This window comes from Rhododendron vialii, chromosome 5a (genome assembly GCF_030253575.1).
Source record: "Rhododendron vialii isolate Sample 1 chromosome 5a, ASM3025357v1".
In the NCBI taxonomy this organism is placed as follows: Eukaryota; Viridiplantae; Streptophyta; class Magnoliopsida; order Ericales; family Ericaceae; genus Rhododendron; species Rhododendron vialii.
In genome coordinates this window covers 7372336-7390746 of record NC_080561.1, presented here as the reverse complement: position 1 = coordinate 7390746, position 18411 = coordinate 7372336, and the positions used below count along the sequence as shown (strand labels likewise).

Below are 18411 nucleotides of genomic sequence, written 5' to 3'. Positions count from 1 at the left end.
TTTTTTACAACTTTGTACATATTTAATTCCCATAACTTCAGGTTTTAGAGCAGCCTAATTACAATCTTACCCATCTAAGAGAGTGGCAACTTGGATAATGTTCCTCGAGCATTGCTTGGGCTGTGTGGTGCAGAGCCGTTGCGGAGAAATCAATTTGGCTTGTTTACAGTCCAGTTTTGGACTGCAGTTGTGCAGTCCAAGTGATTGCAGCTGTCGGATGAAGTTTTTAAGGGTTCAGATTTGTTTTCAATTTATGACCGATAATAAACGATTATGATCGGTAATAAATTCAACAAATTTAAATCATTAATTTTTAAGATGAACGGTTCAGATAGAACCGCACGCTCTTCTCTGAGTCAACTGCAGTAAAACTGGGTTCATCTCTCATTATGTTGCAAGTATATATATTTTTTGGACAGGGGACTACTGTCGAGCGGCATCCCTACAAAGTGGTGCCAAGCGGCCGATGCAGCTATTCATCTCCGGCTCAAATTGAATTTGAGCTCATACAAATCTGAGCCGTCGATTGTCGAGATGAATGGGTTGGATTGGTCGCTTTGCACCCTCTTTGCGGGAGGGTGCTTGGTAGCCTCCCCATTCTGGATTTCACCTTGCAGCTCATATTTGACAAGACCTAAAGCAAAATTTAATAGCGGCATTTTCTTGAGTTTTTATTATTCGTTGATGACAATATATACATATATTTATGATTTTTTAAAGGGAACACATATATATATATATATATATATACACACACACACACACCACAGATCCAGTGAGGGATCCCTTACCAGTCTACCGTGCGGACCTCCCTTTTCCCGATCGAATTGTGACGATCCGAGCCGCTCAATGTGTTCAGAACGTGATTTTAAGGGTTCTCGCGAAGAATCAGCAAAAAAAAATGATCGGGAAGGGCTTGATCCGAGTAGTTTTTTCTGAACCGTTCAATAAAAAATTGCTCGGATCAAGCCCTTCCCGATCATTTTTTTTGCTAGTTTCTTGAGTGGACCCTTAAAATCACGTTCTGATCACTTTGAGCGGCTCGGATCGTCCCAATTCGATCGAAAAATGGGAGTCCCGCACGGTAAGCCCGTGCGGGATCCCTTAAGGGAACCGGACTATATATATATATATATAAAACCCAATGAAAATTTCTAAGTTTGGTGCCTGTATTTGTACAAAGTGATTTGTCCCTAACTTCTCAGCAAGCAGAGTTTTTTTTTTTTTTCCCTAGGCTTTACAAACAAGAATATTTTGCTTCTAGGCCTCTAGAGGCCTAATTAATATTATGTAAGCACAAGAAGATCTCCATAGTTTTGGCCTTAGACAAATGCAAAATATTTGGGCTGTCACTGTCTTCAAGAACATAATAAAAGACTTGAGATATGAAGCCGTGTTGTTTGAAGCTAAAGGTGTCAAACGAGTCGGGTTGGCACGGCACAGACAAAACACGTTTAAATGTGGCATGACACAGACACGATTTTAGATAGACATGACACGAAAATGGGCCGGGCACGGCACAATACGATTTTATGACAGGCACGACACGACAAGATTCTAGATGAGCATGACACGAGCACAACACGGGCATGATTAAAAAATGGTACGGAGCTAAGCGAGTTAGACCGGCGCGGCACGATCCCTTTGACACCTCTATTTGAAGCTTTAACACGTACATGATTCACAGAAATCGCAGGGGTTGAATAGGTTACCTTCTCTCCATCAACAGAAGGGGGTGAAAAAAACAAAATATTGGAAGGCATGGGACAAAGTTATGGTTAATGCATCCAAATGAGTCGACGGTGGACAAATTAGTTTAATGGAGAGGGGTCCATGCAGGGGCGGACCCACTTGGGGCACATGCCCTTTAAATTTTTTTTTTCCGATTTTGTATATATATATATATATATATATATATATATAGAGTTAGGTTCCGGTGAGGGATCCCTTATTTTATTAAAATGTGGGACTCCCCTTCCCAATTGAATTTCGATGATCCGAATCGCTCAAAGTGATCAGAACGTGATTTTAAGGGTCCCTGGGAGAAATCAGCAAAAAAAATGTCCGGGAAGGGCTTCATCCGAGCAGTTTTCATTGAACGGTTCAAAAAAAACTGCTCGGATGACGCCCTTTCTGGTCATTTTTTTTGCTGATTTCTCACGGGGACCCTTAAAATTACGTTCTGCACACATTGAACGGTTCAAATTTTCAAAATTTGATTGAAAAATAAAAGTCCATCATTTTAACAAAATGAGAGATCCCTCACTTGAAAATTCCTCTATATGAGTGTGTGTGTGTATATATATATAAATATATTATTTATGTCTAATGCATGTAAATAGTTATCTATTGGTACAGTGGTAAGGTGCTCTTTTTGTAAACAAGAGTTTGTGGTTTCAAGTCTACCCCCACACTCTCGTTCAGGATTATTTTGCCTTTTTCCCAAAAGGCAATAGAAAATAATAATGCGTACCTTATTTTTTTATACTGTTCTTGGGTTTGAGTCTATCCCACATTGCATTTGTATAATTTTGGTCTCCAAAACTATAATCGTAGAGTTAGTAATAGAAAAATAGATAATGAACATGTGATAATGTTGTTTTAACGCATATAGTCGAGGCACGCAAGTGTGCCCAAGTAGCTAGTTATTAAAATACATATATACTTTAAAATTGTTAATTTATCATGAATGCCAAAATTATTTTGGAGTAAATGTGTTTAACTATAGCTCGTATGTTACGGTTACAAAAAAAAATTAATGCCCCCACTATGTTAAATTCTCGGGTCTGCCGAGTCCATGGATGATGATATGAGAACCAAACTGTCTACGATGGCCCATGCATATACAATAAAGTTTTTCAGAGAATGCATGATTGCATGGTCCATTCCAGCGCCTAGTAGGATATAATCATAGGCAGCAAAAGCACGGGATGCTGCAAAGCAGCTTCTGCAGACCGCTGCAGGGCGCATTCGGACCGTCCAAAAGTATTTTCATCGGTCTGGATTAAAAACAAATTCTTCCTGAAAAAAGTTTACTCTTCCTTGAAAGAGTTTGTTTTCAATCCGGACCATTGACCATTGTCTATTGAGATGGACGGTCCGAATACACACTGTAGGACGCTCTACAGAGATCGCTGCTTTACAGCATGCCCGGGTCACATCGATTGATCGTTTATGGTCCTTGTCTTTTTGTTGTTTTAGAAGGAAACTAGTAAATCATAAGCATCAATCGCGTTATCAAAGTTAAAGAACAGGAAATTTTGTGTCTTGATCCCAATACTAAACTGGATCTACAAAACCGGATGGTGACACTTAGGAGACTCTCTCCGTAGAGTTGATCCCAAGCTAAAACTTGTATTGCGGTCACTTTAGGCCTTCATTTTTATTTAAATTTTAGGGGTCCTTCCTAGATTTTTACCCCTTATAATAGTCCAGTAAAAAAACCTCATTTTGGATTTTCACTATAAGTCCATGAAAAATCAGAACCGACTCTATCTGTGAGATTGCTCAAGAAGTTTAACTTCCCGCGAAAGGCAAGAATTTTTAGGTGACCGCATGATCTTTTCTTCCAAGGAACGAACAAATGCAGCTCATATTTGTATGATCAACCTACGGAGGTTTTCATACTGCATGTGGTGACGCTTCAATAAATTTTTCTGCTAAGAAAAGTAGAACGACCGTCTAGTAATTGGTTCTCTATGAGGTTTCCCTCAGAACAGCTAATGCCTGTGTGTGAATTCTATCGGGTAAAGTCAATTATTAAGGCATCAGGACGCAGCGCCATCGACCTATTCTCCACTTTAAAGATGTAGTACGGTGCGACTACTCCGTTGAGCCATGCCAATCAAGCGCTCCAAGTAGGCTATTTTTGGTAAGAAGAACTTGCGATTCCGGAAACGAATGTGATTATGCAATAGTTTTGAGAAGTTTTGAATAGATATTATCGAAAAGTTCACGTTATCGTGTCATGTCTTGCCTAGCCGGTTTCAACTATTATACCATGTGTAGTCCGATGACAAGCTCATGTCGCCACCCCAAATATTGCGTGGCTATGATGGCTTTGGAACCACAGAAGAATTTTTCCGCGTGGATATGGCCGGGCCTTACCCAATGACAGAGGCGAATATTGATTCTAAGCCTGGCCCATCGAAAATAGGACCTGGATAAATAACAGGGGTTGTTTTCGGTAAGTAATAATTTAAGGATCACTTATTATTATTGAAAAATGTCAAGATATTTCCATTAACCAATAAGTTGATAATTTTCAAGGTTGTAGAGAGAGAGAGTTGTAAAATGTCAAGTTGTTTTCACTAACCATAAGTTGTAGTAGATGGGATGCAAATACTGTTGCTTAATGTGAACCACTTTTGAAAATGTAATTTAGTAGTAGCCCAAAATTGTTAGTAGAAACATGACCTAAATCAAGAAAGATCGAGCCCACGCCTGCAGCCCATGAGTTATTTATCACCAACTTAGGCGAAGTTTCTACCATAACTTTTTTTGCCGCAGGTTAATGGCAATAATCAAGTTGTTTCCGTTAAATGGTATTTTTGTTTATGTGTGCAACGAGAATGACCTGCATAGAAATCCGTGAAAAATTGAATTTTAGTTTGTTTAATAAATTTAGCTTTCGTGGAAACCAGCAACACAGATCCGAAGGGCCACGGCCCATCTAATTTGGGCCCATCTAGTTTATTAGGCTGATCAATGTATACGTATACTGTCGACTTTAGCGACAGCCCATCAAACGAATCTGGCTCAAATCCTTTGAAAGCCATTTTTCCCTCCTGCCTAGGCTTTGTTTGGCTTGATGATTTATAGAGAAAGACGCAAGTCGACTTTTCAGGTTCATCACACACAGAAAACATATTGAATAAGTCTTCTTACCTTTCCTTTTTCTGCACAAATTTAAGATCCAAACACAGCCCAAGTTCATTTCTTCTAATGATCATAATAAAGCTAATGGTAGAGCAAGCTCCTATCGCGAGCAATCTAGGTAGGCTTCGAACCCTGCCTCCCTCATACCACTTTGCAATCTAGCTGAATTTGGTTATCAACGAATTGAGCAAGACGTGGATAGGCGCTAGACATTTAGCGCCTATCCTTGTTGATGGTGTGAAGTGAGCGATAGGCTCGGCATAGTCGCTAGACATTTAGTTTTGTCTCTTTGTGTTTCCTGTGTTTCTTTTGTTTATGGGTTTGGTTGTGGTTCTTTATCATTGTATCCGGATGGAAATCTCTGTAAGTGCCGGAAGGTTTCATAAATGCAATGTGCTTTGGATTAAAAAAAATGAGTTGAATAAGCAGCCAAATTGAATTTCAGTGGGATGGACAATCATCTCGTAGCTACTAGCTAGTGATGAAGCCTCGAATTCTTTTATACTCCGTATATAAATCTCATTCTTGAAAGTCAATTTTGATCTACCTTACTGATCCCTTGGTGCTACAATTTACTTTAAATCTCATTCTTGGTGTGCATACTTCGCTTTGTCAACGGCGAAAAATTGAGAGATTTAGGAGTTACCTGTTCAGTCTTTCCTACCATGTTCAGTTAGTATAGGAGCCTCATTTTTCCTATTTCTTTTAACATTACTTTCGTATCTTTGTTTCTTTTATAGGTACTAATGAAATTACGATTTCCAGGACATCAGTCCACCCATCGGTCAAGGCCACAAACCGGTGGCTATCGAGCATTTAGTAGTAAGCTTAAGAGCCTTAGAGGATACTAGAGGTCGAAGCAAACTGACAGTGGCATTTGATTTAGGACAAATTTTGGCAACTACCCAGATGCTTCAGTGATGACGAGAACTAACTGATACTTTTGCAAAGAGAAAAGAATACATTTGATTGCATAACTCAAGTGATTCCAAGAATAACATAACAAGCTAGGTTAAATAGAAAAGAAACCCTAATTAAACCCTCATTAACGTTATGACTAAACTACCTTGGAAATAATAGAACAATTACAAACTACCTTGTTAATTCTCCTGGTAGTGTTGGGATTCTTGTTATGATTTATGGCACCCTGTTGTTGCCAATAGGTGTTTGTGGCTCCATTGCGGCTGAAATCAAACCATCATCAATGTTAATTCACTCTGAGACCTACAAAAGAACTAAATATAATTGAAAAATAGTATTAATGTATTCAATATTTTTCAACGTATTTGTTACCGTAATCTGGATATGCTCTCAAATAAAGCTATCGCTTGGTTGAGAGTTCCGTTGCTTGAGTAGGCCAGTGATATTCGCTAAGCTATTTTTCTGTTTGTATATATAGGCGCAGAGTTTGTTAGCGTTCTAACAAGATCTTGTGCGAAATCCAGCAATGAACTACTTGTGTTTTCAGTGTGTACTCGAAGTAATCGATGACTGACAGAGTGGTAAACACATTTCATTCAGGTGCGTTGACTGATCTCCTAGATTTTTGGACTGATGTATCACTTATAGGCAGAACATCATTTCAAAGTGAGGTGTCCGCTGGGATTTGTATAACAGTTGGCATTTGGCTTTTGATGCGTCCCTGGGTTTGCTACCAACGCTGTGCCGGCGAACAATACTAAGCCTATAGGGGTGTCCTTGTTTTTGTGCAGTGCCGTGGTATGGATGTGGTTTTGGGTGGTTCTATTGCTTAGCCAGTGTTTGTAGAGTTGGTTGGTTTGTTGAATGTGTCATAGAGTGCTTTGGCGATTTATTGGCGTTACCCTTTGCAAGTCTGTACCTCGTAGCTGCAAGAATCTGCGATATGTTGCAGACAAGGACCGTCATGCTTGTGTTTCGCACTTGCTGTGGAATATCCACAGTTTGTGTTCTCAGTTGGAATTGGCTGACTGGTTATGCTTCGATCTCTTAAATCCAAACTACGGCAACTTGACATACCACAGGTGCACTTCCAGTTTGATTGTCCACCATAAGTTAAGAAATACCTTCCCATTCATTCAACGGCATTACTTGTTCGATCCATTGCTCCAAACAAATTACTTAGTGAGCACAAGCCGACGTGCAGCACGTCGTAAATAACACTAGTATACAAAGAACAGAATATTCTACCGACAGATACATTGCTAACCCTTGGGAGTGCTATACAAGTATTGAATGAAACTTAGAACCATGTTTAATACCACAATGCACATAGACAATTTCATACAAAGCTCAATTTGCACATCATTCCTCATCTGAGAATACTGGAATCAAGAGAAGTCAATGTCTTACAATTTTTTTTTATAACCAAGTGTTCTGATCATATTCACAAGTTTAATTAGCACCAAGTTATTTGGGGCTAGCTGTTCACCTTTGGTGGAATCATCACATTGATATGAGATGGAACATCATTTGTTGAACAAAATCATCATTTTAGCTCTCCACCTCTGATGGAATGAGATGGAACATTATTGCTCACAACCTAGTCCTTTCTCAACTGTAGCCACTGAGAGAAAGTGGGATTTCCATTTCCCTATCTTCACTCACCTTTAATTTCTTATCCAGATCGCTAAGATCAATTTGAATTATCTGAAATTGGGCAAAAGAGGGAAAGCTATGTCCAAAGAACAGGAACATAGTACTGCTTGTACTTAAATTGAGGTGTGATGTGACATAAATTGTACATATTCATTATATACGAAGAGAGAATTTGTGGCTGGCTATTTGCCTATGTCTAACCTCTATTAATTTTGAGTGGCAGACTACTTCTAGCTTCTTGCATTAATTTTTAAATAAGATGCTTTAAAAACCCAAGAAAAGTACTCAGAAAAATACTTGGAAGACAAATTGGATTTACTGAATGTCCGCTATTTGACCAAACAGCATTTTTGGTATTTCGCACTTGGTTTTTATTTTTATTTTTTATTACTCCGTATTATTCAAGACAAGTCATTTTCTAACTAAATGGTATTTTAATTAGTGAAAATAACATGTCTATTGTCATTAGTCCTAAGATAAAATATATATATATATACCGGAAAAGTGAACAAAGTATGGAATGGAATATGGAATACTTACTACACCGGTAATTAATGAATCTGATTCTCGTATTTTGTCATTTTAGGTTTTTTCTGGCCATGTAACATTGCTATTTGGCACTCCTTATAGTTATTTATTTGGATACTTCTTTCTCTTTTACTTTAGTCCCCTCAATTTTCTTATACTTCAACAGATAACGAAATCTAGAACTCAAAGGGCTACAATCAAAATTACTTTCCTCTGCATCACAAAACCATTAATCTTTTGCAACTAAGCAAGCACAGTCTGCATAAACAAATCATAGTGGAAATGGAACTTCAAGTTTCAGATACTCCTACATTTTATTTCTTGAAATGACATATGTTTCCTATTGTAGTATCAATATTTTCCTTGGCATCCTCTTTTCCATCAATAACTAGTCTTGAAAGGCTTATAAGTTTTCAAATCCAGTAGAACGCCGGCGACTGAGCCAACCGCGGCGGCTAGAGACACAATCAGGCAAGTGAAGCTTAGTATTTGAAGCGCGATCCACCTGGTTGACCACGATTTTATCTTCTTCTGAGAGATGTACATTTCAACGGGGAAGTAGACCGTTAGTGGCCAAAACCCAAAGGCTCCAAGTATTCCAACCACGTCGTTGAAGAAAGGCATGAGCATTGCTATGACTGTCGTCACCACCACAAACACGGTCCTCCATGTTACCCGGAAGAAGTTGAGCTGGTAAATGCCGCACAAAGGGATAGGGATGTCGTATTCAGCCGTTACAAAGTCGCTTTTGGACCATCTTTTCGCGCTCCATTTTTCTACGAATGCATATAGAGGTTGGCAATAAACCTGCATTTTCGATCCCGTTTTGCAAACAATCATGTGATTAACAAAGCATGGAATATAGCGGTCTGATAACTATCATTGGATAGGGATGTGCTTATACCTGGTATGCACCAACAAGGTGGATAACAATTGCAAGATTGGCAATGTCGAGTAGCCAATATGGATTATAGAATCCGAAACCAGTGAGGAGATTTCCAGGAGAATAATCTCCAAAGGCAGCATAACCCATGCACCCACACAGTAAATAGAACACTGTTGTAACACTTATGCTCAGTACAGTTGCCTTCTTCATTGTCTTGTACTCTGCCGGAGGAGATTTTACGGTATCCTGTATACGCAACGAATATCGACTTTTTTAGAACAGCTCGGAGTCAAATAGCAATCATACGGAATTTTTTGGTGCATCGATTTTGGATTCAGAATATAGGAACTACGATTTTCCCCAACATTTGGTGAATTTTCGTTAATACGTTTTGGTCGAAAATTTTGCCATAGTTCGTTTCATGTCAGTGTAAAAATCTAAAAAAGAATGTGTTAAGAATACAACCTATAAAAAGGATAATACAATTCCACGTTGCTTGAGTAATGGGTGATCACTTAACATAATGTTGGGACATCTCCACCTAATAGTTTAAGCTTTTGAATTGGATATAAAGTTTTCACATGTATGATCTCAATGGCAAAAATTTTACGATAGACACAAAATAGGCTAAAAGGACAAGGCCAATTTTTGTGGGACCTATTTATGTGTTTAGTCAACATCTTTTAACTTTTGGTCAAAATTTCTTACTTTTCCTATTCCTTTGTACGAGACAAATCAAATTATATGATAAACTTGTGACCAGTTGGAAAAAGACTTAAACGACACAAATAGGAAAAGTTGGGCCAAATGGCTTCCAAATTGAACTTGTTTTTAAGTGTTTGTTACCTGTATTTCTAAGAGGATGATGGAATAAGAATATGCAAAGGCAATAGCACCAAGAGCTTGAAGGCTCCTCCAAAGCTTCTGCATAGCTGTTACTGTCCCTGCTTTTGTTAGTGTCCCTGTGCTGATACCCATCAGGCTTCCTTTGATAATCCCATTTTCTACAAGAAGAATGTTGAAAAATGTTATGGTTACTCAGTACCAACTCTCGCCGGGTCATGCTAATTCCATATGAATCAGTACCGAGTCGCATGTGCCCATCATTCCAGCAATGGCACCGAAGATGAAATGCTACTACATATGGATACGAAATGATTTTACGAATTTAAAGATGGGAAAAAAAGAGTGTGTTACTTTTTTCTTGGGAAGCGTTCCTTGCGCTTACCGGCAACTTTGGCGATACCAAGTGAGAGACCAACTGTAGAGTATGTGAAAGACATAACAGCTGCAACTATCGACAGCCACCACACTTGGTCGAAATCCGGGATCTGGGAAAATATAATCTCCGTGATTCCGAAAGTTATCATGTACCCATTGCTCGACATGTGGCACGGATCTTTTCCTTCGCTTTTATGGAAACAGTTTGATCTTTTTATCGCCCTGAATTACGAAAGGATCAAATATACGACTATGTCTTTCGCCACTTCAGTTGTGCGATCTACGATAATTTCGCAAGATACTAACATTCGCCAATCAAAAAAACAATACTCACATCATGCTGACTGATGCTGCAATTGTGTAACCAATTGCTGTGCCAAACAAATTCAAGTACTGGATCGCACCGCATACCGCAACCTTTCTACCACCTGAAATTCCAATGGACCATATTTTAGAACTTTTGATTCGTGGGGTCAAAAATTAAAAACATTGTGCGATTCGTTTGTCCTATTACCTAATCGAAAGAAACAAATTAGATTAATAAGTAAATTGGAAAGAAGATATATATTATTCAATAAACATAGCTTTGCTTTACAACTGACCCCTACTACTAATACGCCAAAGTAAGAAGTTTATAAAACAAGAAATAACCTATATCTCTTCGGGTCTCAACCATTTTTTGAGCAAGGTCGCCGATCCCTTTCAAATTGAAAAATTCGCCACTAAACGCATATCCATATATCTCCTGGAAAAATAATACTACTTTCTATAATGACTATTTTTGTATGTTATTTTGTTGGATGATACTATGGTGTCCCCGGTCATTTTGGGGACACCGTAATTTTTAGCCACCTTGCTGCTTCCAATTAAAAAAAAGAAGAAGAAGAAAGGAACAGGCTATACTTTATGAAACAAGAAATTTAAAGTGGGGTCAAATAAGGATATTCTGGGTGTAAGATATAAATATCCCGGATGAAAATTGGAAGCTAGTGGTTTTTTTTTTTTTTTTGGCAGCATGGTAACAATCTTTCATTAACATTAAAAAGGATGATTATCGATTCACAGATGATCTAATAATCAATCAAGAGGTCTACCTTTCCAAGTACAAATATCAAAACCTCACGAACCGAAGTCGCTAATCTACAGATAAAGGAAACTCACAAACCTAAACCGGTCAACTTTGCGGCGAACATCTTAAACTACTGTAGAACAAGACCAAGCGCGGATGGCGAGTGAGGTTCACTGACCCCATTTGTCTCTCACCCTAATCCAACCAATACCCATTTCCAACATTTGAAACGCAGTCAAATGAAATACCTGGCATGGACTACCTGGGTTTAGTCCAGTCCAGAGCAAATTAGTACTGCTTTCAAACATCCCCGGGTGCCTGAAATAGCTCTTGAAAATAAAAAAAACCAAATACTATCAAGTCAGGTAAACTATACCCAACCCGGCCCGGAGAACGGTCGCAAATCACGTATTGTCCGGGCGTAAGTGTGGGTACCGGGTTGCCAACGTTATGTATACAATTCACGCAGGCAGAATACTACACAAAAATCACAACAGCGCGCATAAAAATTCTACCATTAATCCGGATTTCTGTGTTATAAAATCAGGGAAAAAATGGTGTTGAAAATTTGTACCTAAGTTAGCCTTGACTGCATCCATGTAGGTGTAGTTTCTGGGTCCAGTGACAGGGTCCCCTGTTCTATAGCACTGTGACAAAAGACTCGAAGTATAAAGAATGACAATCGCAAAGAGCATCATGACTGCGGGTCCTGCGACCCACCCGAGCTGCGCGATTGCCCATGCCAACGAAAGAACGCCCGACCCGATAACAGCAGTGATAATATGGGATGTTGCAGTCCAAAAAGTTCCTGCATCACAATCACGCACAATATTTGTCAAGTAGAGAAGCAAGTTATTCGATAACCTGTTCGCTCCTGATGCCCTTGGGCCAAAATAGTACGAATCAAGTTGCTTGGTTTGTTTTTGAAAACGATTTGTTATGTAAAGAGAAGCAAAAGCTTTCACTTTTATTCGATGAATTGAAATTTCTAAGTTGAAGAGTCAACCTGGTGGATCAATTTAACTCTATAAACTTACATGCAATTACTTTGATTTCCAAAAAAAAAAAAAACCCTTCTCGGAGGGTAAATAAGTCTCAAGTTTGACGGTCCTTCTATATTAGGTCGTCGATAGGCTAAGAAAAAAGACAAAACAACACACGCTCCAATGTATCATTTACGTTTTTCAATACACTTTCACACACTCGTGCATTTGTCACACATTTCAATACACTTTTTCAACCTTAATAACAGGCTAATGGATTTTTTTTATACATTTTCTTATTTTTAATTGGTAAGTTCTATCTTTGAGCTGAATCGTGCATACATACATGCGGTCCAAGCTTAATTTGGACTTGACGAGAATATTTCGAATTTGCTCAGGGACTCAAATGGTTCGGATTTGCTTAGAGATTCTTACCGGTCCGGTCCAAATTAAGTACAACTCCAAGACTAATAAATTAAGATCTTTTTTCACATATATACTACTATAGAAGGTGTATATATACGTACCAGTTCTCTTCAAGCGGCCATCATCATCAAAGCACTTGGAATAGTTGGAAAGAGGGTTCATTGCTTCAGTCTCACTTTGGGCTTTTGGTTGGATTTCCACTTGCATGTAGTGCCTTATGTCTTGCCTTTCTTCAAACTGACATAATAATAATAATAAAACACAATTTAATTACCCAGGAAAAAAGAGAGAGAGAGAATTAAGATATATTAACATCCATACTTAATTTGGAAGGAATATGTGTTTCATGATCAATGAAATCATTAAAATGAAATGATTTTGGCAGAAAAGAGAGTATTTATTGATTTTCAAGGGTGAAAAATGTTTCCCCGATCAGTACTACTACTGCCATCGCAATACCGTGCACTATGATCAGTAACCACAACCGCCGTCCATCACTACTGCAATAGTCACGCACCGTTTTCTCAATCCGTTCTAGTACCATCCCAACACAACACCACTATGGGTCAATCACCTCACGGTCCTCACCATATCGACCACTCTGCCACCCACCCACCACCAACACCACTACTACTAACAACCCCCTCCCCCCTCACTACCGACTCGGGGACCTGTAGTGCAGGGTCCCCAATTTCCATCCCACCACCACTATTGAACACCCAACCACAACGACCTCTTTACACCCCACCACCACCACTACTATAGCCCCCTGGCACTAGCACTATTTTAGCTAAGCAACTACTCCGTACACATCAAGAAAATATTTCGAGTTATAAAAAAAAAAAAAAAATTTCCAAGAATTTTTTTTCTTTCCAAAACAAAACGGAGACCGGAGTGTAATGGTGAAGGTGGTCTTACAGCGGCATGATTCATTCTCGGTGGAAGAGTTCTGCTCCTTGGTAACATGGTTACAAACTGGCAGGAAAATGCTCTACCACAGGAGAGAGAGAGAGAGAGAGAGAGAGAGAGAGAGAGAGAGAGAGAGAGAGAGAGAGAGAGAGGTGATGGATGTATGCCTCAACTAAATGAGCAATGGGCTTTATAGAGTTGATAATCCTGATCACCGTAGAGCAGAGGGAAAGAAGGTATAGTGTGTAATTGAACATATGTTTCATGAACAATCTTTTAACTATACCATAGTGCCAAATTAGTTAATTCAACACACGTCCACTTTCTTAATTCTTTGGTCCTTACTAAGACATTTTTAAACCAATACAACTATTTGCAAGATAATTATGGTTGTCTAATAAGTTGGGACAACCATTAAGAAGGCAAATTAAATTATTTGTTTAGAACTCCAGCCAATATATTGGTGCTACTGGAAGATTTGTTCGTTTGTTAATTTCAAGGTCTCGAAATTAATTGAAGTGTACGAAAACTGACCCGGTATGCAAAAAACAAAAATTACTTTTATAGTTTTGAGTGACCAAATTTGGACATTATATGCATGTGGGTATCATGGATCCTATGACCTTGCATTGACAAGCCACATAAGAATGTCAATGCCACACAAGAATGTCAATGTGTCATGTAGGTAGGTACACAGAAAATATTGTACTCCGAAGAGGTAAATCAATCAACAGTACAAATTCACTTCAGACGATAAATTAACGGTACAGATTCACTTTTTGGATTATTTGGGATACATTTTATGTGTACTTAGAATTATTGGTCATGTAAGGTGCTACATCAGATAATATAAAGACGCAATACCCAAATGAAATTAGTACTCTTTCGCAAAACAACAACATAAGAGGAACAAGAAAAGGAGTCTTAGCTAGCAATAATAAAATCAAACCTATGCAACACTTTAAGCGCCTCATCTAATATTTGAAACCTTTCGGGTGCTATCAACTCCGTTACAACCAGTCGATATGGAGCTTTGCTTCAGTTTTAATTGGGCTTCCAGCAAGTGGGTGGTAGGATTGACCCTAAAGAGTAGTCAAGATATGCGTAAGCTTGTCCGAACACTTGAGTTATAAAAAAAAAGCGTGTCAATGCGTCATGTAACTACCTTTTCTTGTACATCGTTTTCCTTTCTTTGTTGGTAGTAGGTCCATACATCCACACCAAATTAAAGTCTCTCTTTCTCTATGGTGGTATTAGGTTCTTACATCATCAAGATGACAATAATTTATTTCCCACTTTGTGGCCGTCCATAACTACTGTTTTACAAACACATAATTGACTTCAAGTCATACGAGGGAAGAATCGAGGACGTACCCCAATTGACTTCAAGTCTTGGGGGAGAATGATGTCCATATATGGTTGTTCCTATCTCGTCCGCACAACAAAAGATCACGGGTAAAAATTGCGATATTTTTGCCTTTTTTTGATATAGCGACTTTATTCTAGCCGAGGAGCCGATGATATCCTTTCCTAGTCGCAAGTGGTATATTCAATTGACAATATAGTAACAAGATCTCAAAAACACACACGAAAGAAACTCTGCAATTATGTTTATCTTAAATCAAATCCTGTGAATGGTTGCAACCTAGCTTATTTCTCGTAAAAAACAATCTTAATTAGGTACTTTTTATCATAGCACGAGTACTTAAAGAATAAACAAGAAACAATAATCGAACAAAAAAAAAAAGACAATTTAAGTTGGGATCAACTAAAAACTTTGAGCAGAAGCTCTCGTTGGCAGCTTCTATCTGCTAGATTTGCGTGGAGGGAATACCACAGTATATACCAAGGTAACGCTCTCCCTACTCCTTTCTTGGGCTCTCACATTATTAATGAAGTTCGTGCATGCCTTTGCCCTTGGAGAGGCCCTCAAGCGTACTGATGAGAATCATTAATTGCTAGCTGATGTTTGGGGCTTAGGGCATGCTTGGATGGAGTCAAAAGGAGAGGAAAAAAATAAGAGGAGGTACATGGAGAGGGGTCCACTCCTTTTCCCTTGCTTGGCATTCCAATTTCTTCCCCTATTATTTTTAACCCTCTCTTCGTTTTTACCAGTTTGATGGATTGTCCGGGATTAATTTTGGGCTCCTCTTGAGGTCCCCAAAAATAATCTGGCTATGGAGGGGTATTTTGTGGACAAAAATATCCCTCGTTATCGCCTTCCCCGTCCACCATTCAACCAACTTCTACTCTTCATTCTATCCAAAATCATAAGATCTTCGCACCGATTCAAATAAATTGAAAATTAGAACACTTAATTTTTAACTATATTTTTTAATATATAAACATTGTAAAAAAATAAGTGTTCCAATTTTTAATCCGTTTGAACCGATGCAAAGATCTTAGTTTTCTGATCATTTTATCCTAAATAGTCATAATTAAATTTTGACTCTATGACTCTCGTTGGTTAGCTCTAAAAGATGTTTGAGTCTACGACCTTCTTAGGGCTAATCAACGAGAGTCCTAGAGTTAAAATTTAATTATGATCATTTAGGATAAAATGATCACAAAATTAAAATCTTTCCACCTGTTCAAACGGATTGAAATTTAGAATTCTTAATTTTTTAACCATATTTTTTAATATATAAACTGTTTAAAGAGGTTGAAAAATTTAGTATTCCAAATTTCAATCCGTTTGAACCGGTAGAAAGATTTTAGTTTTTTGATTATTTTATCCTAAATGGTCATAATTAAATTTTGACTCTATGGCTCTCGTTGATTAGCCCTAAGAGATATTTGATTCTACGACTTTCTTAGGGCTAACCAACGAGAGCCTTAGAGTCAAAATTTAATTATGACCATTTAGGATAAAATGATCAGAAAACTAAAATCTTTCCATCGGTTCAAACATATTGAAATTTGGAACACTTAATTTTTTTTAAAAAACCAAATTTTATAAAAAAAAATTGTTTAATAATAATACTAAATTCGTTAATTTGTTAGTAGAAATAAATATTACGACTTAAATTGTGAAAGAATAATTAAATTTGCAATTACATATAAAACGTAATACATAAATTAATTTAAGGACTGCACAAGGACAAAAGGGTCATTTGATAGGCCGAGCAAACAAAAAAAGGGTCATTTGATAGCTTTTTATATCATCCATCATTCCTTATACCCCTATTAATCCTCCATCCAAACCAAGTATTATTTAATTCCCCTTCTCTTATACCTCATCCAAACAACCTACTATTTAATCACCCTATATAAATATCACATCAATGTGGGTCACCCTTTATTAACTAATACCCCCTACTATCTTATCCCCTTATTAACTAATACCCCCAATTTTTTCCCCACATCCAAATGGGCCCTTAAGCCCTAGGATTTTCAATTCCTAGCTGGCTGTATGTTTCAATTTCTAGCTGCCTGTATGTCTAGCTTCTTCATTTTCTGTTAGCAGGTGTTTAGGCTTCCTTTCTTGTTGATTTCCCTGTTAAGGCCCCTTATTGGTAGTCGTTTCAGAGTCTGTATTGAAAAACTATGCATGTATATTCTGTTAGTTTGCTCTTGGTTAATTTACCCCCAAAAAAAAATTTGGTCGGTTGATGAGAAACGTGCATCTTGGATCCAGAAACGCGTCTCGTTTGTTCGGCTGTTCAACCCATTAATAAATTTGGGGCAATTCGGTCAAAAATTGAGATGATAATATTTTGATTCCTAGTATTTTGGCAGGATGGGACAGAGGGGAGCCAATATACCTAACTTGAAAGATGTTTCAACCAATAACCTGGGGGGTTTGACTAAGCGGGAATGAGAAAGCAACTATAGTTTTGCTGTCACGACCTGTTCTAACTGACTTGCTTAACTCTTAGTTTAACCACGTGGCTCAAAAAGTTAACCTCAAGTTATACAGTAATTGCTCGTGATTCATTATACCCAAATTATATAATAGTTGCTCGCAATTCATTATATACCATATCAACTTCCATTACCAAGTCGATGTGGGATTCCATCCCAAGCGGGTTCTCACACTTGCTTTCCAGGAGGTCGCAAGTTCAAATCTCACGAAGACCAAACAATATTCCAAATCTGGGGGCCACCAAAGGTTTGCCCGCCCCTTAATTTAACAGTCCTGAAATAAGTCGAAGTGCACGCAAGCTGGCCCTAACATCTAGTTATCCAAAAATGGAAAAAATAAAAAAAAACCTACTTTGCCCCCATTTTGTGTGGGTGGTTAAGGTTTTTACTTCATGTTATCTCCTTGATCAAGGTAATTTACCAAAAATATTCTTAACTTTTTCACTAAGATTCTTTTTCTTACGAAAAAATCCAAAATAGATTCTTTTACCAAATTAAAACAGACAGGAATGTACTTGTTTCTTTACTTTACTTTGCTAGTATCTTTTTTCCAATAATAATTTTACTGCACCAAAATTCTTGTCAACTAAAAGTAGCCTTAGTGAAAAAATTATATTCAATATTGTTCTTGATTCCTGACTTCTTAATTATAATAATTAATTTAAAAATTAGTCATAGGTCTTATATGAACTTCATAAACTCATAAGTCCACCTATTAATTTTGTAAGGTCTTAAGTTCATTTTAGGGTATCCTAGAGTAGGGTATGGTATCCTAAAGTTTAGGCACTTTTATAAGATTTTAGGGTGTATTTTTTTATTATAGGGTAGGGTACCCAAGGGTAGGGTAGATTACCCTAGCATAGGGTACTCTAGGGTTTATGCACTTTTATAGGGTTTTAGGGTGCACTTTCCTATTATAGGGTTTTAGTGATTTAAGCACTTTCATAGAGTTTAGGGTTTTAGGCACTTTTATAGGATACCTTAGGGTTTAGGTTGTGTGGACTTGTGGCTTTACGAAACTATTAAGTAGACTTGTGGGCTTATGAAATGTCTATATATATAGTGGACTT

General features: G+C 37.9%; 1 protein-coding gene across 1 annotated transcript; it reads right to left on the bottom strand.

The window, feature by feature from the left end:
• Positions 1–8175: 8175 nt before the first annotated feature.
• Positions 8176–13655, bottom strand: LOC131325073 (amino acid permease 3-like). The gene is made up of 8 exons (XM_058357129.1): positions 13487–13655; positions 12670–12805; positions 11734–11967; positions 10425–10518; positions 10098–10312; positions 9716–9873; positions 8888–9115; positions 8176–8790 (listed from the first exon to the last, which is right to left on the bottom strand). Exons 1-8 carry the CDS (start codon positions 13532–13534, stop codon positions 8365–8367), a joined length of 1539 nt encoding a protein of 512 aa, XP_058213112.1. The 5' UTR covers positions 13535–13655; the 3' UTR covers positions 8176–8364.
• Between the last annotated feature and the right edge of the window lie 4756 nt (positions 13656–18411).